At 39.1% G+C, this 24,482-nt stretch overlaps 1 protein-coding gene across 2 annotated transcripts in view; it reads left to right on the top strand.

Moving 5' to 3' along the window:
- The first annotated feature begins 588 nt into the window (after positions 1-588).
- Positions 589-24,482, top strand: part of ITCH (itchy E3 ubiquitin protein ligase) — a 75,548-nt gene continuing 51,654 nt past the window's right edge. For both annotated transcript variants that reach the window (XM_044447656.1, XM_044447655.1), the window contains exons 1-4: positions 589-736; positions 15,867-15,957; positions 21,397-21,538; positions 22,932-23,056. In XM_044447656.1, coding sequence (XP_044303591.1) covers positions 15,888-15,957; positions 21,397-21,538; positions 22,932-23,056 — 337 coding nt within the window. In that variant the 5' untranslated portion in view covers positions 589-736; positions 15,867-15,887. The remainder of the gene's footprint in view (positions 737-15,866; positions 15,958-21,396; positions 21,539-22,931; positions 23,057-24,482) is intronic.

Raw genomic sequence — 24,482 nt, 5'->3', positions numbered from 1 at the left:
GGGCAGCAGAAATCACCACTGTTATGACACCCGCCCTCCACTGGATGTGTGTAATCCTCTCGAGGGCAGAGGACCCTTGATTGTACCTTAAGTAAACAAGCATTTTCGTGGCCTGGGAGCCTCTGGCTGGCCAAAAGGAGCCACAAGTCGGGTCCAGCAAACCATTTCTCACGTTGACATCGACAAGCTGAAGTAAGGATTTAGAATAGCTTCATCTGCCAAATATATGTCTGTCACATCCCTATTAACCCCCTGCCAGAAAAATAGTCAATGACAGTAGCCATACCTTTTAGCCTACCCTGTATAGGCTAGTAAACTGAATCAAAGGCTCGTGTCTACAACATTAGCATTTCCTTTGGTTCGAACTATGATCGCGTAAAACACCAAGCGAAGCACGAGAGTGAGGCAAAAGCCCACATCCCTGACCTCAGCACAGGCCCAAACGGGAGCATCAGCACTCTTTACAAGAAAACGCGCCGCTCACTAATGCAATCAGGCATGCGCGGAACAACTACCCCCCCTCCCTTTCCCCCATCGCACTCTGCCAGAGGAGCCAATCAAACCGCGCCCAGACTCCCCGGTGGCATCCTGGGAACTGTATTGCCACACGCCTTCTTTTCTCTTCCCTCTTGTTCTGCGCAAGCGTTCTTAGTGCGCGACTTTGGAGAGGCGCTAGTTCGGGTTTGGACTTGGACTGGCTGCCATCTTAGACGAGGAGTCATCGCGTCTCTGACTGGTAAGAAGTACGTTGGGCTGCCTTGGGCGGTCTAGCTAGGAAAAGGGCCGCCGAGGGATGGCTGCCCTTTTCAGCCGCCTGTGAGGGGTTCTTGGGTATGCCATAGGAAGGCTGTGGGGAATCCGAGATAGGCCAGGCTGTAGTAGTGGATGGATCGAGGCAGGTGTAGAGAGAGGAATGTGATGGAGATGGGTCCCTTTTCTGAGCGGGAAGGATCCCCGCCTTCCTCCGCAGTGTCTTCCAGGATTCTGCGTGAACCCCAATTCTGCCCCGTCTTGCCTGTGGACCGCTGGATGTTAAACTGTACGCTCAGGGGGCTCTGTTTGTGTGATTGGGATGGGTGGAGGGGACGCTCGTGTTTTGAAATGCTTTCTCCCTTAATGCCCTGGCATTCGTAGGTTTCTTTGCCCCCCACTCTCTTTCATCCTCTTACTTATTGTCCAAACGAAGATACACTCAGTTACTTTAAAGGTACAGTGGCACACTTTCAGGGCGCTGTGTACTCAAAATTCGCGAGGGCAAAGGGTGGCGTAGGGCTTCTCATTTGTGTTAGTGGTGGAGGGACGATGGTCGTTTGTTGTGGCGCCCAAAGGGTGTGTGTGATCTTAGGGTTCTCAGTCCCAACTTCTTGAACACGCTTAGATAGCGTTCACGGTCCTCTGCTGTTCTTGACCTTGTCAGTTCATTAAAATGTATGTGCTTCTCTCTAAATACCCTTTTCGCTTGTACTTTTGTATGACTTTGTCATCTGGTGGTCGTATCAGAGCAGCAGCAACTGTCGATTGCAGGGAAATTACCTTCTTTGGAGAGAGAGCATTATTAAGTTACTGGGTTTAGCTGTCGTGGGGGAACTCTGGTTCACATTCTTACTTGGCAGTAGAGTTCCCTGCATTGTTAAAAATGCAGTGGTGCCATGCACAGTTGTGACTCCCTTGGCACGTGGCCAGAGGTATTTACAAATAATCTCCTTTTGACACTTTTATGATATTTAGTATGTGCTATACCTGCAGGCTACAGTAAGGATGAACCAGTTTTTGCTCGATGGGCTTGGGTACCCAACAGGTCTGTTGTGAGACGAAAATGTTTCTGTGAGTTCTTAGAAGGATTGGTGGGAGATAAATAAATAGAATAACATGTATTTAATAACGAAGGCATTATTTTGAAGTTAAGACAATTGTAACTGTTGCAATTTGGGGTGGCTTGTTTTGTTCAGATGGAAAGGTAGAATTCCTTTTTAATTTAGACACAGTTCTGTAGTCCAAAACACTGAATTGCATATTCCTAATCTTATGTGATTTAGAGTGAGGGGGGAGGGTATGGAGAGTGTAAGCATGTTTTAAATGACTTTAAATGTTAATGGTTAGATTTTTAAAGCTTTATACAAATAGTAGTATAAACTTGCTAAAGAGAATTACATCTGCTTGGAGGAAGAGATCTTTGGCTGCATGTTGTACTAAGAGAATAACAAAGAAAACACATTATGCTAATTTAATCCCATTGAACCTGGTATTTCATGTGCATATGCTTCAGTTTGCAGCCGGTTTTCACCTACTCTTGAAATCAGTAGTATTTAGGCACTCTTAATTCAGCAAACAGGAGCTGTAACCCTGTGTAAACACTTACTGGGAGTAAATCTTAATAACAGAGGATCAACCTCCAAATAAATGCATGTAAGGAATTAGATTATGGAAATCATATTCTAACCACTGTTCTGAGTTTAAGGTTTATTAACATTTGTTCTTAAATTTGAAGGGCTTTTTCACTTTGTAGAGACTAGTTCCTGATAAGTTCAGCATGTCTTATTCCCTATTACATACATTTAGAATTTAGATCCTTACAAGACAACTATAAAGTAACTTGAAGTAAACCATATTGTGTTCATTGGGATTTATTTCTCAGTGCATCTGCCTAAGATTGTAATCTTGACCTCATGGGGAAATAATTAAAATTGTAGTAGGTAGTATTGCAAACAGTGTGATGATCCTGTGATGTGAAAGGGTTCCTGACAACAGCAATTTCCTTCATAAGTATTTTGTGTGTGTTGATGCATTTTCTGAAGTAGAGCTAAAAAGGATTTTATTGGGGTCACAGAGGGAAGGCAGAAAGGACCAGTATATTTCTTCCCTTCAGACCTCCCTATTTTTTGCTTTGCTTTGCTTTGCTTTGATGACTCCAGGGGAAGGGAAGTTACATACACCAATATGAGGGTTTGCTTACATTTTCTTCAGTTCTAGAAGATTTTGAGGGAAGGTTTCAAAACCTGCAGATCAGAGTCTTCCCCTAAACCCTCTCCTGATATGACCATAAAACTCCCCGTTTTGTTTTTCCATCATTAGGAGCTCTGAAATAAAAAAAAGCAAATATTGCAGAAGTTTTATAACAGCCTGGGTACCAAGTATGGAGCTCTGTCTCTGAGATCTGAAACATCTTTTGGCACCAGGATGATCTCCCAGGAAGCAGGAATATGCTCAAAGACATTTGACAAGTATTTTGGAGATGTCGGAGAATAGGCAGGGTGCTGCTTACTGGATTGTTGAATTTCAAATTACTGTTTTCTGTTTAATTTAACAGAAATATATTTCAACAAAAATAATATTAAATAAAAGATTATGGGTTATGGGTTTCTTAAACAAAGCCTTGATTTTATTCCTTGTTTCTAGGTGTATAAACATTTTTCAGGATGGGCATAATGAAAGTTTGAGTTCCTTCTATTCAAACAGAGATGAATGATTCTTCATAGGACTTGCATTATTATAAATGTTGCTAAATGATTATTTATGGGCTCAGTCTCATGCATGTTTAGACAGAAAAAAATCCAATACTTCCCAGCATTTTCCAGCCTTAAATAAAGTAGTATTTGTGAGTCTGCAATGAAAAAAGTTTTAATAGAAAAAAGAAGCCTAATATGCCGTTAGTGTCAGTAACCTGTAGTAGCTGCAAAATTTGCCTCTCTAATTTTGTTTGAGCCACATTGTAGATGTGGTTTTAAAATTTATGACCCCTATTCAGTTATGGACCTATTTCCATTTCTGAAATAAACACAAATCAGACTATTTTCTCAATGCTTGGAAAAACTTGGAGATACAAATTAATGTCTTATTTTAAAAGAAAAAAAATCTCAGGTCTTAAGCTTAGTATAATTCCCTGACTGGAATACTGCCATCATAGGAACCATTCTGTAACATCTGCATCTTTCTTCTGATTAAAAAAGCATGAAAAATGTATATGCTATGGAAGTTACATTCACTTGAGTTGTTGTATACTGACCCTGGGTTATTGACATGTCATATGAAAATAAGAAAACTCTGCAATGCAAAGATCCATTTAGTTAATGGAAGTCATAACCAATAGTTTTTGAAAGATATGTCCTCTGTGGATTTGTTTCTTCCCCCTGTGATTGCAAGTTAATTGCATGTGTTGCAAGGACGTACCATTTTGTATCACTTGTCTATAGCCAGGTTAGAGTCGGTGCAGCATAGGGCCACAAGGTTGATGGCCAGTTTGTAGGGGATGAGTCGAGACTGAGGGAACTGGGTGTTTTCAGCCTGGAGAAGAGGAGACTCAGAGGGGATCTGTTGGCGACATACAGGTATGTGAGGGGATGTCACATGGAGGTGGATAGAGACCTGTTCTCCCCTGCAGAGGAAGGCAGGACGCTCTCCAACAGAGCAAAGCTCAGGGAACCAAGGTTCAATTTAGATGCCAGGAAATACTTCCTGACAGTTAGGACCCCAAGGGTATGGAATGGGCTTCCACAGGAAGTGGTTGAAGCCCCATCTGTGAGGGTGTTTGAGGATAGGCTAGGCATGCCCATGGTGGGCATGTTGTGAGCGGAGCTGGCTGGAGCCGGGGGTCAGACTAGATGCCCCGGGAGACCCTTCTGACTTGCTCTGTTTCTATGTTTAATAATATCAGTGGGCTTCTGTTACTCCAAAAAACTAAGCTTTTTGTGGTTGCTGATTTCACGAGTATAAAGTTGGATAATGAAATATTGTATAAGGTGAACGTTTAGTGCTTATAAAAGCTCTCGAAATATCTTGTGTTTTGCGTTCAACTTCTTAACATAGAAAGTTAGTACAGTAATTCTCTCTACACAGGGGGTGGCATAATCTGGTACAGCACTTAATAAATTCCAATCAAAAGTTCTTAAGTCAAAGGAAAGAGAGAGAGTTAAACTTTTGCTTAAAACCTGGATTTCTGACTAGATAAGCCACATGAACTACTTATATTAGTACTTTCTTGTGTCCCATATGAACACACAAAATAAACCCCAAAATTCAGATTATTAGGCAAAATGTCTTTATGGTGCATATTTCAAATTACTGAACTAATGAAATACTAATTGTGCAATTTTGTTCAAGATTAGGCAAAGAAAATGCCTACAACTTCCTGCGTACCCTACCCGAGATGGAACATGCTTGGAGTTTTAGGTCTTGTGTTTTTCTAAACATGCTTAGGATTTTATGTAGCACACACCACAGAATTAGTGCATGTTGACATTGTATGCAAAAATATGTAACTGATGCAGTATGGAAAAAGTAATACACATTTGATAAGTAGAGACTATGCACATCTTTCACTTTCACTACTCTTGTATTTTCAAGAACTTGCTAAACTAAAGTTAGTTGTCTTTATCTTGTTATCCAAGTGTGGTATGCTCTAAGTGCATTGTGACCAATTCATACTCATAACGTGAGTTGTCTCAATAGTGTTTTGAGTCAAACTTTTTCCAACACTGTCTCAGTGCTTATAAAGTATTTTGTGCATTCCAACATTTAAGTATTATTAACAATTAGAAATTGACTTTAAAAAGTGGAGTGAAGAAATCTTTGTACATCCCCCAGTGTTTGCCTTAATCTTAGAAAGGGAATGATGCCACAGTATCTCTATCCCTGAAACACTTGCCAGAGCCTGAAGAGAGAGAATCGCTTAAATGCTTATAAGGAAAAGGCAAGCAGTAGGTAATCTCTGTGTAAACATTAATGTTACTGAGCCAGTCGCTTCCCTGTTTATACTTGAGATGATCATGGTGATCAGAAATAACTTGTTTACCATCAGGTGGATCTGAGTAAGACCTTACAGGTTATGAATTACTCAGAACTTAGTTAACAGTATAGGTCTTTGTATTTTGCATAAGATAAATATTTGAGTTAACAGCTGCATTTTTACTGGAAATTGGAGGCATTGAAATTGTGAAGTGATGGCTTTTATTTGATCAGCATTTTATTAGTAGGAGACTAAACAAATTCTTTAGAATTCCTCAGGGGGCAGAGCTGAGGTGTGCTATTCATAGAAAATATTGTCCATGGAACATTCAAGTAACATTCCTTACTTTTGAAACAAGTCAGAATTTGTGGATTATGTTTTAATAAAACTTTGTGATGATTTCCTCTTTCATAGATAGATTACTTTGTTCAGTAATGTATTTGGCCCTGCTTCTGAAACTGTCAGGCAACACCAGTTATGATTGTAGAGTTTGCCACTAGGAACTCATCCAAAACAACCAAATCATAGCCAAGAGTTTCTCCTCACACTCATTATGTGTGAGAGCCAGTGTGGTGTAGTGGTTAAGAACATGGGACTGGGACTCAATCGATCTGGGTACTAGTCCCCACTCAGCCATGGAGCCAACTGGGTGACTTTGGACCAGTCACAGACTCTCAGCCCAACCTACCTCACAGGGTTGTTGTTGTGGGGATCAGATGGAAGAGATGTAAGCTGCCTTGAGCCCTTTGTAGGAAAAAGGCAGGATATAAATCGAAAAATAAATTAAATAAATAAATAATGGACCTACAGAATGCAAAATGTCCTCATAAATACAAGCTATATGCACATCAAATATGCTTGCATCAAACAAACTTTTCTGTGAAATAACATGAGGCAGTTGTTTGCATGCATGCATTCAACCAGCATTTCTTTAAATACAGTTGTAATACATTGAGCTCCAGTCTGATCCACACCAAATCTGAGCTACTCTCAGTGGTTCTGACCATTAGTCATGCTAGCTGAGCATGATGGGAGATGCAGTGCTAAACATCTGGAGGGCACCAGGTGCTGGAAGGTTGCCTTATGGATACAAGCTTGATATATCCATCAGGTCCATTCCAGCCTTGTGATTTGAGTTTTGTTAATCATAGCAAGGTGCAACATATGAAAACTCAGACTAGATGAAAGAGGTTATAAAAATATTTCCAGATTTGTTTGTGCTTACATCAAATATGAATCTTTCTATAAAACATTTCTATAAAGAACCATGAGACAGACACTTTTTAACAATTAATTTTAGATACATATTTTACCTGCAAAACCCAAAAGCTATATTTTTAGGATATAAAAGAGTACAGTGGTACCTCGGCTCACAAATGCCTCGGTTCACAACCAAAACGGGTCGCAAACAGAAATTTCAGAAAAAAATTGCTTCAGGTCGCGAACTCCACATTGGGTGATGATCACGATCACACCCGTCTTCTCTACGCGACTGCAACCATCTTCCTCACACGAGCACGATCACGGTCATGCTCGGGGGAGTGTGGCCACAGTCGTGCTCGGGCAGGGGATGGCCACGATCTTCGTTGTTCTTTGTCATTTTGTTCTTTGTCACTTTGTTTCAAATTTTTGTGATTTAAAAAAATGGTTATAGAACAGATTAACCTTATTTACATTGAACCTTATGGGGAAATTTGACTTGGCTTGCAACCAATTTGGGTTGCAACCAAAGTTGTGGAACGGATTAAATTCGTGAGCCAAGGTACCACTGTATTTGCCTACAAAGGAACCTAGTCAGATTATCTACATTTGATTATTTTTATTCCTATTGTATCCTTTTTTAAGTACTGTGTTTTTGTGCTGATTTTGTATTTGATTTGACTTGTGTTTTAATTTTTATTGACTAAGAGTGCAATTCTGTTCATGTATAGTCATAAAAGGACCTGCAACAGATCGGCTTGAGCATTCTGAGTCTCATAGGCCTTTTATCTATCTAAACCTTCATAGGATTGCCCCTTAAGTTGTCATACTTTACCTGGAATACTAGCTTAATACACAACTAATAAACACAAATCGTTATCGGCCATAATTAGAAAGAGGCAACCCTCAGAGTAGTGACACATAGTGAGATGCATGCAGGTAATTGAGTGATTGGATGATCTGGTCACATGTCATTGAAGCATAACAGAATTACATGACCCTAGTGTAGGGTGATTGGAAGGAAGCAATGTCAAAGATGCAGGGGCTAGCCTTCTTTAGGGCTCAGTGTTTCAGGTTTCTCAACCTTTAGTTGTTATGTTCATTAAATTTTTTTCCACATTAGCTGTGTCCAAGCATATATCTTGGAATCTTACTTGCAGGGCATGGCTTTTCTTCTAAGAACTTGAGTAGAGCTGATGACAGTTCAGTTGAGAGGGAGTTGTGAGAATTTCAAAGGGGAATATCTATGCCTTCATTTTACAAGAAAGCATTAAGGAAATAGACCTGATAAGTTCCATGCATAAGAATTCTGGATGTTCTATCAAGGCTGAGAAATACCCAAAATTCCCCTTCTCCATCTGTTCAAGATGTAGCTTTCTTCCATCTTATGCAATATGATGAATGTTAAAAATACCTTTTAAATTTATTTTCTGTGTATTAAAATGTGTATACTCCATTTCTCATTCTATGATTTCCTGAGGTGGGTAACAAATGCTAAACTCTTAATAAATAATAAAACCTTGATTAATCATAGCATGATACTGTTATGCTTCACATACTCTGTACCTTATTTTATTTTTATACCACCTTTATATAGGCAAGACTCTTGATAAACACTGTTTATTACTATGCATGTCTACTAAAAATTAAGTCTTACTCCCAGGAAATTGTGTATAGAATTGTAGCTTCAGTATGTCAGAACATAGTTAAAACAGTAAATGTGAGTTAATTGTACACTGTATGTTTCAGTATCTTTTTGAATGAAACTGATGAAAGCAAGTGAAAAATGATAGAAGGTTATGCAGAGTTATGCTAGATAAACTTGTATGCCTTAATAAGATTGTTTGGCAGTTGTTCAATTTTGCTGAGCAGCTAGCATTTTCTTTCTCCACCTACCCCTTTTGGAGCTCTTTTGTTTCAGTTTTATAAAATTTCTCTCACTTCATGATTTCCCTGATCTGCCCTTGACATGCTTGTACATTCAGCTTGTATCACAGCTCCAGTAGCAAAGAAGCAAAGGTCATAGGAGTTTTCATAGTAACTGGAAAAGGGGTTGAAAACTTGGATCTCACCATCTGAGGTCAGCCTTCTCCTTCCAGGGACCATAGTATTACACTCTTAATTTTAGCAAATTTATGAATAAAATCTTCTAGAACTCAAAATCTAGGCAGCTTTCTTCAATAATCAAAAGGAACTTTCACTGTCCACATTTTTAAAAAACACACATGTGTATTTAGGCCTACCAAATAGTCAAAATAGGTTCTTGATCCTTAGCTGTGTAGTACGATATACATACCCCCATGGAGCCTTGTTAAAATTCTGGCTACTGTAGAAATTAGATCATATAACTGCCCTAATTTTTAAAAAATCACCTGCAGTTGGTCATAAATTGTATGGTTCTTCTGAGATTGCCATGTAAGTAAAACTTAATAAAATAAGTTATTTTTCCTTCTTTGACTTATAAATAATAGCATCTGAATCTCAAGGCATTTTAAGAGCAGTAAAAGCTTGTTTTCCTGTGTTTTGGCTGCTAAATGAACTTCTAATATAAGCTTACACAATTCTGTTTGCAATCTTAGGGAAAAATGCAGTTATACTTGTACACTTGGGCTTTCCAGTAGTGTTCAGATTACTTCACAAATATCAACATGTTGAAAGTGTGTGTGTGTAAAAAGTAAGATTATTACAATGACCCATAATAACATATGGTTTGCTACACTAAACAGCCTAATGTTTTGAAGGCTGTTTTTCATGAAGGCAGTGTTCAGGAACGGTCTCATGTGCCTTAAATCACAACAGTAAATAAAAGCTTCGCTTACTGGTTTTAGGTGCTTTGTAAGTTACCTCAACTATCCTATGCATTCAATGGGAGGAAATTCCATTTAACTTAATGTGGCTTGATTTGCAGTTAGCATAGGTAGGATTCATCTGTTCATAGGTGTAGTTCATGATTGCCCGATCAAATATACCAAATTCCTAAAATTAGCTGTTTCTAAAGCTGCTATCCTATAAACACTTACTGTGGTGTAATGGTTAAAAGTGCTGGACTGGGATTTGGGAGATCTAGGATTTAATCACAGTTTAGCCATGAAGCCCACTGCCTCTCATCTTAATCTACCTTGCACAGTTGTTGTAAATATAACATGGAGGGGGAAAGAACCTTTTAAGCCCACTTTGGTTTTTTGAAAGAAGAAGAAAGGCAGGATAGCAATGAAATATAGAACAACAAGGCATATTTTTATATGTTTATGCAGCTAAAAGTTTAGAGAGCCTTTTTGGCTGATAGATGGTATATAAATGAATATTTTCAATTAGGGAAGCTTAGGATTCAGCAATAAGCATTCAAGCATTTGTCTCTCTTATCTGTCCATCCTTTCTTCCTAGTGGATTGTTCCTGACCAGCCATCCTTGCCACATTTGAGGATACTTCATTCTGTTCTCTCCTGTCCTTGCAGTTTTCTGCTTTATGACAGCTTATATTGAACACTGTAGAAGCAGTTAGTTGTATTTCAAAACAAAAATACTGTTTTGTAATGCAGGAGTTCAAGTAAAATGTTAACAAAGGACAATTCTTATTATTGTTCTAGTAGGGTTATTCAAAGTACTTCTATGGTTCTTGAGAACATCAGACCCATGCACACTGGAGGTGCTGTCATAATAGCACGTTTCCCCCCAGCTAGCTACCACCAGCTAGCTACCAAAAAGTGCTACAAATGCCTCTAAGGAAGCAAAGGACTCACTGGAAACTGAGCTTCCCATGCTTCTTTGTGCTTCTAACAACAATACACAGTCTATCTTGCTTCTGGGCCCTTTGCCCTGGACAGTTTACCTCTTAATAGTTTGGAATGTTAATGAATGCTCCATTACATCACAACAACTCAAGCAAAGGTAACAAGGAACTCATTTCAGTCAGCTGTAGGCAAGAACTCTGGCTTCAAGTTCTGCGAAACTACAAATTCAGCCAGTAGCTTGCAAAGACGACAGACAGAAGCTTGTAGACTGACAAACTGGTAGCCAAGGACTATATGATTTAGTGTTGTGAGAAGAAACTAGAGTGAGCTTCAGAGTTGGCTCTGCTCTGCTCATCCAGTGCAGCCAGAAAGAAGAAATTGAATGCTTTGCTTTCAGTTTTGATTAATTAAAATTTACTGCATCATCAAAATTCTAAAGTGTGGTTGATCTTAGCTATGATTAGCTAAAACAAGCCATAAGCTCTAAACTATGGCCCAAATTTGGCTTGAGTGGATATACCATAGTTCAAGATTGCTGCAGTTAGTCCATGGGAAACTGTGGTTAATCTAAAATCGAAGCAAACCTTGGAAATGCCTCCTCATGACTGCAGCAGAAGATGGAAGAGCAGTAACTGAAACTATGGGTTATCGTTAGGTTCGTTCTCCTAATGATAACCCATAGTTTAGTATTGCATCTGAGTAAGACTTTTGTGCTTTAAGCCTCTGAGGGATTGTGATCTTATTTCCCCCCAAACAAATAGACATAATCTATGCTTTAATCTTGTACTTATCTCTACAATATTGGTATATATGTTGAAACAGCACCCTTATAAAATAATTGATACTCCAAAACTAAATACTGAATATACTCTGCTTCAGAACTGGGTGCTAAATATGTACTGGTTAGAATTTACACATACTGTGTTAGCACTAAATGGCAAGCCAGAATTGCTGAGTATTTTGGTATATTGGTAATAAACAAGTGTGTTGGTACAAACTGGCCAGTAACTCTCCCTTGGCTCCTGCTGCAAACAAAAGTGACTACAGTACTGAGAAATTTACCAGTCACAAAAATCTTAGTGTTACAATCAAACTTGAACTCCTGACTTCTCTCTCCTAGCTACTTCCACTTTCAGGAGCAGCTAAGAGGGAGTGATTAAGCCCCTTAATCATGTTTGCTCATTTTCAGCAAACCAGAATTCTCAGTGCCCCTTGCTCAATATTTTGTTCATACATGCTGCCGCTGCTGCTTCTTCGCTCCATCCTCTGGAATTCAATTTAAAATGAAACCTAGGCTATTAAGAATTGAAGAAATGCTTCTAGAAGAAAGATCAGAACAAGCGGAGAGTATCAGGATAATATTTGCCTCTTTTTTAAAAAAAAACAGATACTTGATGTATACTTTGCTTTATATAGTGCATTTAAAAATAGACTGTGTGACATGGCTAATCTGTTTGCTACTTCCTTATTTGTTTCCCTTGAAAACCTTTGTTCAATTTAAACTTAATCTCCCAGTTTAAGCCTGTTAATTAGTTTTCCATGACTCTTATATGTAGAGGAGATAAGCTAGTTATAAGCTTGCTTATAAAACATTTTGTCTTTTTGAGTGTTAACTTTTATTAATTCCTAGCTATATTCCTGTCTATCAAACAATTATACAAGTTTTCTGTGTAGTGTTCTCAGATTATGAACCAATTTGGAATTCACAGCAAGCCAAGAGGCAAGCATACTTGTTGAACCCATGAGAAATGAGAAACTTTCCTGGGTATCACCACAGAACTTCTACCATGGGGGGCCTGATTAGTCACAAAGGACAAGTGTTCTGCCCAAAAAGATTGAATACAAGGCAGAGACAGAGGCTGAGTCTCAAAGCACTAAACAACACCCTTGAACTCAGTTTCCAGCATCAACAGAGATTTATCCCTCAGAAGGCAAACTCCCTCTTTTACCCTGATTCACCACCCATTTGTATGTGCATATGCAGTTTCTCATTCATGTGCACACATACACCTCCCCCAATCCATTCTCCTTCTGTTTAAGTTCATTCACTATCTGTTTTAGCATATGCACACATTTCTTTTTCCTTTGTGCTGCAAGCACATGGAAAAGCCCCACAAAATATTTTTCAGGATCCTTCTGAACTCTCCTTTACCAAACCTTCCTCTCCCTTGTTCTGCCTCACATGCATGGGACCTTTGTTTATGCAGACATAAAAGCACACAATCCTTTCCAATCCAGTGCTATTCTTTCTGGCAATCCAGTGCTATTCTCTCCCATCCCCCACCTAGTTTATCATTCATAAGTGACAGGAGCTGCTTCCCCCCCCCCCCCCCCGCTTTTCTTGGCAGCCGCTTTTCTTGGCAGCCGCAGAAGTATCAGCCTGCAGGTACCAACAAGCTTCATCTCTTAGGAGTGTCTCTAAGCCCCCTGTGCAGTCCAGGAGAGACTGAAAGCCTTCACGTTTCTTTGAAGAAATTCCAGCTAAGAAAACATGTTTGCTTTTTAGTGTTAGGGCATCTGTTCAAGCACGGAGAAAAATACCTACATAATGCACTGGTGCCATGAGCACCATGTTGCCTGCACTGCAACATGGAGATAAACTTACTGTGACAGACCACAGCAAGCCTTGGATTTGCACTCTTCTCGGCTCCCCTTGCCGCCTCTGGTGTGACTGGAAAGGAGGGATTGGAAACTTTCACTTCAGTCTTTGATTTACTGTGCTGAACTCTGGTTAATCTTAACAGTCATTAACAAAAACAAACCTGTTTGATCACTCATGGTTTAAAGTTGGCTCCTTTCAGGAAAACAAATGTTAAGACTAGGTACAGTTTGTCACATTCAGACAAAATGGCAAGCTGCCAGTAATCAGAAGCTTCCATTTTCCTGGCAATTGCACTGGAGGGGCAGGGTGGAGTGTGCAAGAACAAGGCTTCATGAGGTTTGTTTCTATCACAATAAATTATGTCAGGGTAAAATCACTACCTTATGCTAATTTTGACTATTTAAAATCAATTTCTACTTGTTTCTGCCTCTTGGAGAAGGTCCTGTGTGAGCTTGGATAGAGACTATGCTCTTTCTTGTAGTCCTCAGTTACTATGCAGGTAAAGTCAGCAGCCCAGCAGAGGATGTAGTTCAGGGTGTCCAAGCTTTTGGCTCCTCTGGGCCACATTGGAAGAAGAAAAATGGTCTTAGGATGCACATTAAATACACATGCACTAACGACTAGCCAAAAAACTCTGTGCAGAATTTTCACGAAACCTGACACCACCATTGCATACAAATAGCAAGAGCAAACGTGCATTTATTTAATGGGACATCGTGGTGCAACATTGCCATCTGCAAGGTTCATGGTCAAGAACCACGTGGCCGAGTCACAAAAAGATCTCAATCTTTGAAGTTTATAATTTTATGTTGGGGCTTATCCATAGTTCCTCTTTTTAACTGTATTTTTCTGGGCTGTAGCTGGGGAACACCATGCATAGTCTAAGAAAGGCGGAATGAAGCACAAGAAGGCTAGTGCCCCCCCCCCCAAAAAAAGAAAACCATTTAGCAATGAAGGACTCTCACCACCAAAAGTATTGCAAGGGGCTTTATCCATTAAAAATTGGTTTCAGGAAAATGGAAGAAGGCACAAAAGAATCTTAAGGGCCAAGAGATAGATCAATTATTCAAACATTTGCCTGGCTGATGTCTGTGGTGGTTTTCTTCCTGAAAATCTTTAAATATGGGAAGTATGCTATATAACATAGAACTTAGAATTTGATGTATCTCAGACACACAAATACTTTCCCCACAAGATGTGGGCAACTGCCTAAATTGTGCAATTTTAAAATTTTGCTAACAAAAACAGAAGATTCAGCAGTTGCCTGCAGTGCAGTGTTTTTCGTCCCTTTTGTATCTGTGTGAAGATGACTTGGAACTTACAAATACTGATGTGCCGCATTTTCCTTCTCAATATAGAGGCTTTGAGCCTTTTGCAGTCTCAAGGCCAGCCTCCAAATTAGCAGAATGCATGGGGGGTGGGAGTAGAAGAACCTGCAGATGAAACTCTTGGATTTCCCAGCATACGACATTTTGGAATGTTATGTGTGAAAAGTGCTATATAACATTTTTAATGTATTTTGAAGTAGTTCCGAAGCAGGGTAATGTGAATAACTTCTGTTCACAGCTACATTTAGGAATAGTTTTCCAACTCCAGTTTGGAGCATTTGTTGTTTCTGCTCTCATTGTGGAATATGCAGTTGCTATAGTACATACTTTATAGATTGACCTAATCTAAGAAGACTAGAGACCAATATTTATTTCACTGATTTTTCTTCAGTGATTGTGTTTAATCTAGAAAGCGCTTGAAAATTGGGTGGTTGGAGCACGGTGAGTTTGTACAAAGGCGGCACTTAATACTAGAGGTTGATTTCGGATGTAGGCTAGGTCTGTGCCGTGGAAGCCTGCCTGCATTCCTGCCAGTGTTAAGAAACAATGTCCAAAGTCCATCAGAAAATGGTGGCGTGGCACTGGTGACTGTTTTCATTTAGACAGATAGTAATAATTATTCTACTTTAGATTTTGCTTACCTTTAAGTTTTCCCATGCAAATGAATATCTGTGATTCACTGCTATTGGTGAAAGCAAATGAGCAGACTTTTAAGCAAGATGAGAACAAAGCTATCTTCCCTTGGCAGGACTCTAAAACAGGAAAAATACACATTGTGATATCTTAGAAATCATGTAATACTTCCTGGCTTTTCATATTTTTCTAGTAGCATATTTGTCCTTGGTTAATGTAATGATAGTTAGAATTTACTTTATCAGAATGTGATTGCTGCAGTATTTATCAGTGACACACATCGCTCTGTCTACTGTAACTGCCTATATGAATGTTCTCCCCAAGGAGATTTGCCTGGATCCTTCCTTATTGTCTTTTTGATGCCAGGCAAAGACCTTTCTTTTTAAAAAATATTTTAACAACTAATGCCATATGACCTTTGTTTTGTATTTCTGCTTGTATTTCATTGTTATTTTAATGTGTTGTTTTTTTTATTTTTATTGTGTTTTATTGCATTTTTATCTTGTAATTGTTAGCCGCCCAGAGGTGCTGTGGCACAATTGGGTGTCATGCAAATGTTTTAAATAAATATCTTGCAATACACTAAGGTAGCAACTGATCTGAATTCCAGTCTTTAATCTCAAGAGTGCTTTTCTTCTTTCTTTCTTCAGGTTCATGTACCTTCTTGTGGTATGGCTGGTAATGGGTCAAAATCAGAGTCTGTCAATGGATTACCTGTGAAATCACAGCTTCAAGTCACTGGTAAGTGTCTAAAACAGCATGTATGTTGATTGCAACTCCCTTTGCTGTTTGTGACCACTGCTGGAAGTGTACATACCTGTTGTTTATAACCTTTTCCACATGTTTATAATAACATTTATGGTGCACTAAACCCTATCAGAGCAGAGGAGGAACATATAAAGATACTTTTTCTTTCTTTAAACCAGGGGTCTCAAACTCAACTTACCTGGGGGCCGCTGGAAGTAGAGTCTGGGTGAGGCTGGGCCGCATCAAGTATTCCACAAAAAAAGGATTTCAAGTACTCCAAAAAAAGTACAACTGATCCAATCTTCTCAATCTTTACTAATAATAGTTCAGAACATGAATGGTTCTTCAGAACATAGGCTTCTCTTACTTCCTCCTACTCCTTGCTGCCAGAGACCTGACAGCGCTTCCTCTTACACAGCTGAGCCACATTTGGCTTGAGGGAGGAAGCAACTGAGACCCTCAGTATGTCTTGAAGATGCGCATCAGTAAGTTTGGACCTGAACTTTGACTTATTAAAGTTCATGGTGGAGAAGAGCTTTTCACGACGGTGGTGGTCGGCCTTGGGTAGCAGCGGTGGTGGTGGGCTGCTCATCCCACATCGCTCCTGGAGGCCGGCCTGGGCGCCGTCGGCACTTTGAAGGCCGCAGGGCGCCTCCCCCGTGCCCCGTATGTCCCAGCGCGCAGCTTAGAGCGAACATTGCGCCCAGGGTAACGGCTCACGCAGGTGCGTGTGAGAAAAACACGCGGGCCGCACTATCACTAAACTTTGATATCAAGTGGGGGCCACAAAATATCATCCCGCAGGCCGCAGTTGGTCCGTGGGCCGCGAGTTTGAGACCCCTACTTTAAACCATTGCTTCATCTAGCTATAACTGGCAACTACCCTTTGTGTTGTCCAGAACAGGTCTTTCTGAGCACTGCTGTCAAGTGCCTCTTTTAACTGGAGATCCAAAGGAATGAACTTGGGACTTTCTGGATGCAAAGCATGAGTTCTGCCCATAAACTGTTTCTCATTTCCCTGTGCCCACTGCCGTAGGAGAATTATCACTATGTCCACATTGTTCCTTCTTTTCACAGATTTAGAGGTGTTGGAGAACTTGAAAGAGTTTTGAGTTTGTTGTTCTGGTTGGTGCTGCTGGCCTGTCAGCCTGGTTAGTTCCTCTATAAGCTTCAGTGTATTTCACACAGGGTGTTACATGCATTTAAAAAATTCTGAATGAAATTACAGCCAGTGTATTGCAGCAGTCAAATCCTATAGCTATCATATAGAGAGCAGCACTTGATTCTGTATGACTGTAGAAATGTGAATGTCTGGTGCTATGTGCTGTTTGTAGATTTTCCAATTTTTGTTTTGGACTCGAATACAAAAAGATTGAGAACATTTTTAAGAGTTTGGAATGAAAAGCTACAAATCTTCCAGATCTGGATTCATTTGAATGAGACATTCTTGCTATGCATATGTTAAAATTGTGAGCATTAGCAGTTTGTTCTGTGTCTTGTCAGGAATGATTCTGAGAGCAAAACAAATAATAACCAAAAAGTTGAATAGTTTTACACAGTCTGTTGCATCTTCCTGTATTTCTTTCCTTCACTGGTTTTAACAAAGACTGCATTATTTGGCACTTGATCAAGCTGTTCTCGGTTAGCCATTGTACTAAAATGGTTTCTTTTGGATTGAACATGTATATTGCTGCTTCCATTTTTATGTGCAGGTAGGGAGTTCAAAATGAAAACACAGCATGTAATAGCTTGAATGAATGAATAGCTTGAATAGCTTGAATGGCGAATATTAATGGTAGCACTAGCAATACACATCTGCCCCATTTTTGAAGTAGTCTTCCAGGGGAAGGCTATAGCTCAGTGGTAGAGCATATGTTCAGAACTGGCTAGGTGGACCAGTGGTCTAACATGACAACAAGGCAAGTATTTATGTAACTTTTGGGAAAAGGGGGCACATTGCCTGTTTTTTTAAATGTATTTATTCATTCATACCCTTTACAGGAGGGGCAAGCTTAAAATTTGTAAGGAAAGTAGCTATAAAGACAGGCGCATCATCATCATGTTGCATTTATACTCCACTTTTTTCCCTCTTGAGATGAACGCAAGGTAGCTTACTTAACTTCATGTTACCTCACAACAACCCTGTGAGGTAGGTTAGTCAGGGAGTGAGTGACTGGCCATAAGTCACCTAGTAGGCTTCATGGCTACAATACGATACTTCGTTATTCAGTCATTGACCAGCAAATAAAAACACAAAATTACAATTGAATAAAATAAGGAAAATTACTGTATTGTAAAGGCTTCATGGCTAAGTGGGACTAGAACCCAGATCCCAGGTTCCTAGTCCAACATTCTAACCAGCACACCACACTAGCTCCTGTATGTACAATGATCTCTGAAGCAAACTTTCTTTTGGCCTATAGGCTCTGTGATAGTGAAGAAAAGTCCAGGCTCTCTGTTGGAAATACATAAGATACATAAATAAGCCATGATGGGCTGCAATATCATGCAAACCAGATGAACACCTGCTGTCTTTGAAGAGGCATACAAATCGATCTAGAAGGCAACCAGGAGTCTTGCTTTTTCGGGATAAGTCATATATAATTTATCTCCATGCAACACATGGAATGTTCCAATAGGCCTCACTGCTGTCTAATACAAGTGACATGGCATGTAGTCAAACAGCTGCCACCTCTTAGCTGCTTCAACACATGCACAAAGGGCACCAGTTGAGAAATTAGAGCAGAGGTACAGTAAAAATATTACTGTTTGTTTACATAGCACCATCTGTGTACATGGCACTTCACAAAGAACAGGTTTGGCTGGTGCCTGCCTCAAGAGGTTTACAGTCTAAAAATAGGCACAGGGAAGCAACAGAGAATGAAGAAGTGGAAGCAGGGTAAACGGGCACAAATGTGAAATTATTTCAGTTTCTTGTGATAGTTTCAATAGTGTCTAGAGGGTTGTTCTAAAGCTTTACAGGAAAGGTGAGTTTAAAAGTTTTAAAAGTTGTGAGCAAAGTGATCCTACAAAGAATTCCAGGCATAATGGGCAGCACAGGAGGACAGGTGGAGAATTTCGATGGGTTGGTGACATTTGAATGGCTGAGGTGATAGAGCTGGATGAATGATTATAACGGGAAGAAATGTGTTAGGAAAGAGAAGAAATATGAAGAGGAGGCACGGCCATGAAAAGTTTTGAAGGTAAAGGCAAGAAGCTTGTGAGAATCCTAGAGTGGACATGAAACAAGTATAGGGATCTAAGCATTTGGAAGTAGGGGAAAATCATAGTTAGAAGAAGTTGTGAATGCCTTTGACAGAAGAGTGCTGAATATGTATGAACAGAAAAGAAAGAGAGGCTGCTTGCTTGGGTACAGGAATTATTTACCTAGCTAAATAGTAAAATTGCTGTAGCTGAGTAATAAAATTTTCTAAAGAAAAACAAAACTGTGGCTAAATGTTGTTCTTCTGGAATTGGGCTTATTTTCCATATACTTTAAATTGCAAACTGAAGAACACACGTCAGTGTTCTAAATCAGACATGATTGTCAAAAACTAATTTTTGATTACACTTTAGTAACTGAAGTGAGAGACTTGACACTTTTTTGGATGCCAAATTGGGCTTGTATAGAGCTATTAATACCATCAAAGCAAAATGGTGACACACAGCTTTATTTATTGGACTAACTATGTTGCTGCAACAGCCACCGGTTTTTGACATGTGTTGCTTACAGTGGACATGGCTGGTAAAAAGGATAAAATGTGGATGGTCTGGTGCAGTAAAATGAAATATACATGGAAACACAGAACTAAGAATGTGATACATCATCATGTTTACATTGAAAAATGTAATACAATTATTGGGAAAGATAGGCTTCCTGTAGAGATACTATCGGATGGAATGGGCACCTTGCAGTCCAAGCCGTTTGGAGAGTTACAGTTTCCATCAGCCCCTAGCCACTGTAACCAGTGATGAGGTCTGATGGGAGTTGTAGGCCAAAATATCTGGAGGGCCCGCACCTCTTCTGGCAGATAATGCATGTATCAGTATTGCTATTGGATGGTTCTTCTGATAGGAGGGAGGGGATTCATCATGTCCTAGATAGGGTTGCACTCCCCTTGAAGGAGCAGGTTCATATCTTGGGGGTGCTCTTTGAGCCACCTTTGTCACTTGAGGCGCAAGTGGCTTCAGTGTTTCAGAGTGCCTTCTACTAGCTTCAGCTGATGGCTCAGCTATGGCCCAGCTCAACAGAGATAGCCTGCTTTCAAGTAATCTGTGTTCTGATAATCTCTAAAATAGAGTACTGCAATTTATTCTACATGAGATTGCCCTTGAAGACTGTTCAGAAGTTGCAGCTTGTGCAAAATGGAGCAGCCAGATAATAACAAGGACCAGATGATCAGACAATGTATTTTATCATGTTGTAAGCCGCCCCGAGGTTTCGGCAAGGGGCGGCATAGAAATGTTATAATAACAACAACAACAACAACAACAACAACAACAACAACAACAACATACAACACTAATTCTGGACCCCTAGCATTGGTTGCCTATATTCTTCCAAACCCAATTCATGGTGATGGTTTTAACCTTACATGGCTTGGGACCACAATGCCTGATGGAACATCTCTCCCAGGCTACCTGGATTCTGTGTGGAGCCTGCCTCCAATTTCACTCCAAGGGAGGTTTGGCTAATGGCAACAAAGAGAAGGGTCTTTTCTGGGGTGGGCTCTTAGCTATGGAACAAGCTCTTCATTGAGGCCTTGCATCAACTATAATATGCCAGGTTAAGGCTCTCCCTTTTTTGTGACATATTTAATTAGTTTACTTTTATATTGGAACTCATGTTAGCTGCTTAAACAGATCTTATGATTTTATTTGTAAAAGCTGTTGCAACTTGTTACACTTGTTTTAATTTTGGCTTTTAAATTTTATCTGGTAATTTTTATGATGATTTTATTGCTGTCTATATTTTGTACTGTGCTTTATGTGTTGTTATAAACTGTTCAGAGAGCATCTGCAGTTGGGCAGTATAGAAATAATGAAGGAGAAGATGATGATGACACTGTAGAAAAATAGTTGCTAAAATATTTATTTTAGCATTTAATTCCAGAATGAGAGGCTGCAACATGATCTAAATGTGTGTCAGTTTCTTTTATATATTCATTGAATCAGATAATTTAGTGTCATGATGACTAAGTAAATGTTTCCTCTTTTCTCTGTTTAAATGAATTAACTGGGAGAGAATATGTTTGGGTTGTGGCAGATAACATTAAAAAAAATCATGGTTACTTTCTATCAATGTATAAGAATCACAGTTCAGCATGGCTTCACATTCTATTATGTGATGTAATAGTGATGTCTTTAGACATTACTGAAATAAATAATACATTTTTTATACTTCCTACTTCATTTTTAATTTGTTTCCAACAGTTATTTCTGCAAAATTGAAAGAAAACAAAAACAAATGGTTTGGACCTAGCCCTTACGTAGAAGTCTCAGTGAATGGACAGTCAAAGAAGACAGAAAAATGCACCAAGACTAATAGCCCAAAATGGAAACAACATCTCACAGTGTAGGTTTGCAAATGTTCTCAGCTTTGTTCTTCATTCTAAGTCTCAATAAGATGCAATATGCAAGTCTTATATAATTATGGGATGGATATTAATTCTGGAAAAATGTAGGGGTATTCTTATAAGAGGTCATGTTTGTATTCACAGGGGTAAAAATTCTGATTAGAGTCATTCCTAAGTTCTGCCATTAGGGAATTTGGATTCTTTAAACTAATCAGACCTGTTTGAAACATATTTGTGTAATTTGCAGAACAATGGCTAAAATGTTGCAGAAGTGGCAGTTTTGATTTTGCACAGAGTGGAACTGTAGTTTAATAAGCCAAAGCACATGGACTGGGGTTTTGTTTCCAGGTGCAGCCTCTTGCACTGTTTTAGGTGTGGTACCATAGAGTCCCCTATTCCACATGAATGGTTTTTGGAGGGAGATACCATAAGAAGCAGAAGGCTGGAGCAGCACAGTGTATATAGGGAAGCGACTTAACAGTCTGTTTATACCTTACCCAAAATTTTACAGGATGTGGTGAAAAGGAATAAAAGTATTCATAGAGTTATTCTGATTCTCGGTAGAAATGCTACCTTTTCACTGTGGTAAAAAAGAGTGCAAACTGTTCTTAGAGGACTTTTCTAAGTCTGCTTCTAAAAGCTTTCTGAACCAGTCATGTGAAATCTCCTGGTGGAATTTATTGAGAGTTAGCAAATACCTTTTTATAATCATGTATTCTTAACTGTACAAAAGGTTACTCATTCTGTGCTTCTGAAAACATAAATGTAACTTTCTCATACTAACTGTACATAGTCTCCCTTGAAAGCTCACTATATTTTAACAAATTGTTCTACAGAGGAGCAATGCCTCCTGTGGAGTTCTTACACAGTTCTTATTTCCTTTATGCTTGCTCTGCAATTGGGAGTATCAACTCAGATGTAATATTATTATGCATGTAAGCAATCATAGGATGCAATCCTATGAATGATTAGAGAGAGAAAGTCCTACAACTCCAAATGTACCTTCAGCCAGCCAAATTGTCCACAACATTCTGGGAATTATAAGACTATTTTCTGTCTAAACATGCATTGGGTTGCACGTGTAAAGTGTTTAAAAAAATAGCAAGTTTGAGAAGTGATAAATAATAGTTTCTGCAGATTGAAAGCATATTTCAGATTTATGTTTTCTAAAATAAAACAACTCCAATGACCAGAAATATAAAGTAACAATTACTTTTTAAGAATAAGTCTGTTACAGTCTACTTGTGGTGCTTTATTTCCAAATATTGGGCATGCGAATACTCCCATGATGGTAGTGGATCCTTGTAACATGATGTATGAAAGTTAAATCAGAGGGGCTAAAAACAACATCACTACTTCTAGATTAATCATTATGCAATTTTCTTTCTTTAGAATTGTCTCTAATGACAGCAAACTAACTTTTCGTGTATGGAATTACCAGACACTGAAGTCTGATATCCTACTAGGAAGTGCCATTCTAGACATTGGTGAGACCCTAAAAGCAAACAATATGAAACGTAAGTATGTTAGAGCAAGTACCCTAAAATTAAACTAGCAGTGCTGGCATTCCTGCATATGCAATAACAACTTCTGTTTTAGAAAGGAAAGGACAAGTCTGAAGAATTCAACAATATAACTGCCTTTTTTCTGTGAACATACTGTTTACATTATTTTATTTTAGTATCTTGTAGTGTGATGCTGTTCAAACATCATGATACATCATAATTGTGCTGTAGATACAACTTTGTAGTGGAGACAGAGGAAAGTAATCAAAGAGAAAATTTGAAAGACCCTTGAAAGACTAACATGGCATAAATTGGACAGCTTCTCCCCAACCCCCACCCCCACAGTCCTCAGTAGGCTTTTGCTTACAACTTGTGGGGACTTGGAGCTACTTTTTGCATAAACAGATTTATGGCCAAACTACAGGTGATGCTGTTTCACATATTAAGTGAATCTTTAATTTATCAATTCAGTGCAAAGGGAGCTAAGTCTTTCCATCGCTGCTATAGTCCCAGTAAAAATCCTCCTCTGCCAAATTGCTGTCTGTACCATGAGGGTGCCAGTAAAGCTTCTGCTATGGTCCAAGTAGCAGTTTCAGATGGGAAGATTTTCACTGGGACTGTCGCAGGAAATGAGGAGGTTAAACTCCCCATCTACTGTGGTGCTAATCTTAAAATGCCAATAAATAAATACAGTCATGGAACAGCAGATTCCATTTAGCATTACATGTAGTTTAGCCTTTTAAACTGCTACATTTAGGAATTATGAAAAACTTGCATGACAGAGTGTTCATAAAAAATTTATAAATGTGGTGAGCATTGCACAATAAGTACTGGATCATATTCACATGTGCCATTTCTCAGTTTCCAAAGTGTGGTAAGAAGCAAAAATTTTGAAGTTGTCATGGAAGTCTAAGCTTTGGCTTAAAAAATATATAATGAAACAGAAGGCAAGACTCACTCGAGAAGATAATCATGCTAGAGAAAGTTGAAGGCAGAAGAAAAGGAAGATGGATATGAGATGGATTGACTCCATAAAAGAAGCCACATCCTTGAATTTAGAAGAGCTGAGCAGGATTGTCATAGATAGGACATTTTGGAGGCCTTTCATTCATAGGGTCACCAATATGTTGGAAACAACATGATGGCTTATAACAACATTGTATGAATCAATTTCCACTCATGATACAACATTTCTTTCCTTTCTTTTTCCTTGCACCCCCCTCCTCTCTGAAATCTCCTTGAGAACAAATATGAGGGTGCTTTGTTGAACAGGCTGAAGGATGGAAATCAAATCTGTTCTACAAACAGTGTCTGGCACCATTAAATTATAATCCTATATATGTTTTACATCCTTTGAAGAAGCAGCAAAGAAGGCTTGTAATATATCTTCAATGATAGTCTATATGAGCTATTTATCTATAACGATTTGAATGTTAAT

Source organism: Varanus komodoensis, unplaced genomic scaffold (assembly GCF_004798865.1).
Source record: "Varanus komodoensis strain SLA01 unplaced genomic scaffold, ASM479886v1 scaffold52, whole genome shotgun sequence".
Classification (NCBI taxonomy): Eukaryota; Metazoa; Chordata; class Lepidosauria; order Squamata; family Varanidae; genus Varanus; species Varanus komodoensis.
This window is presented reverse-complemented; position numbering and strand designations above follow the sequence as displayed.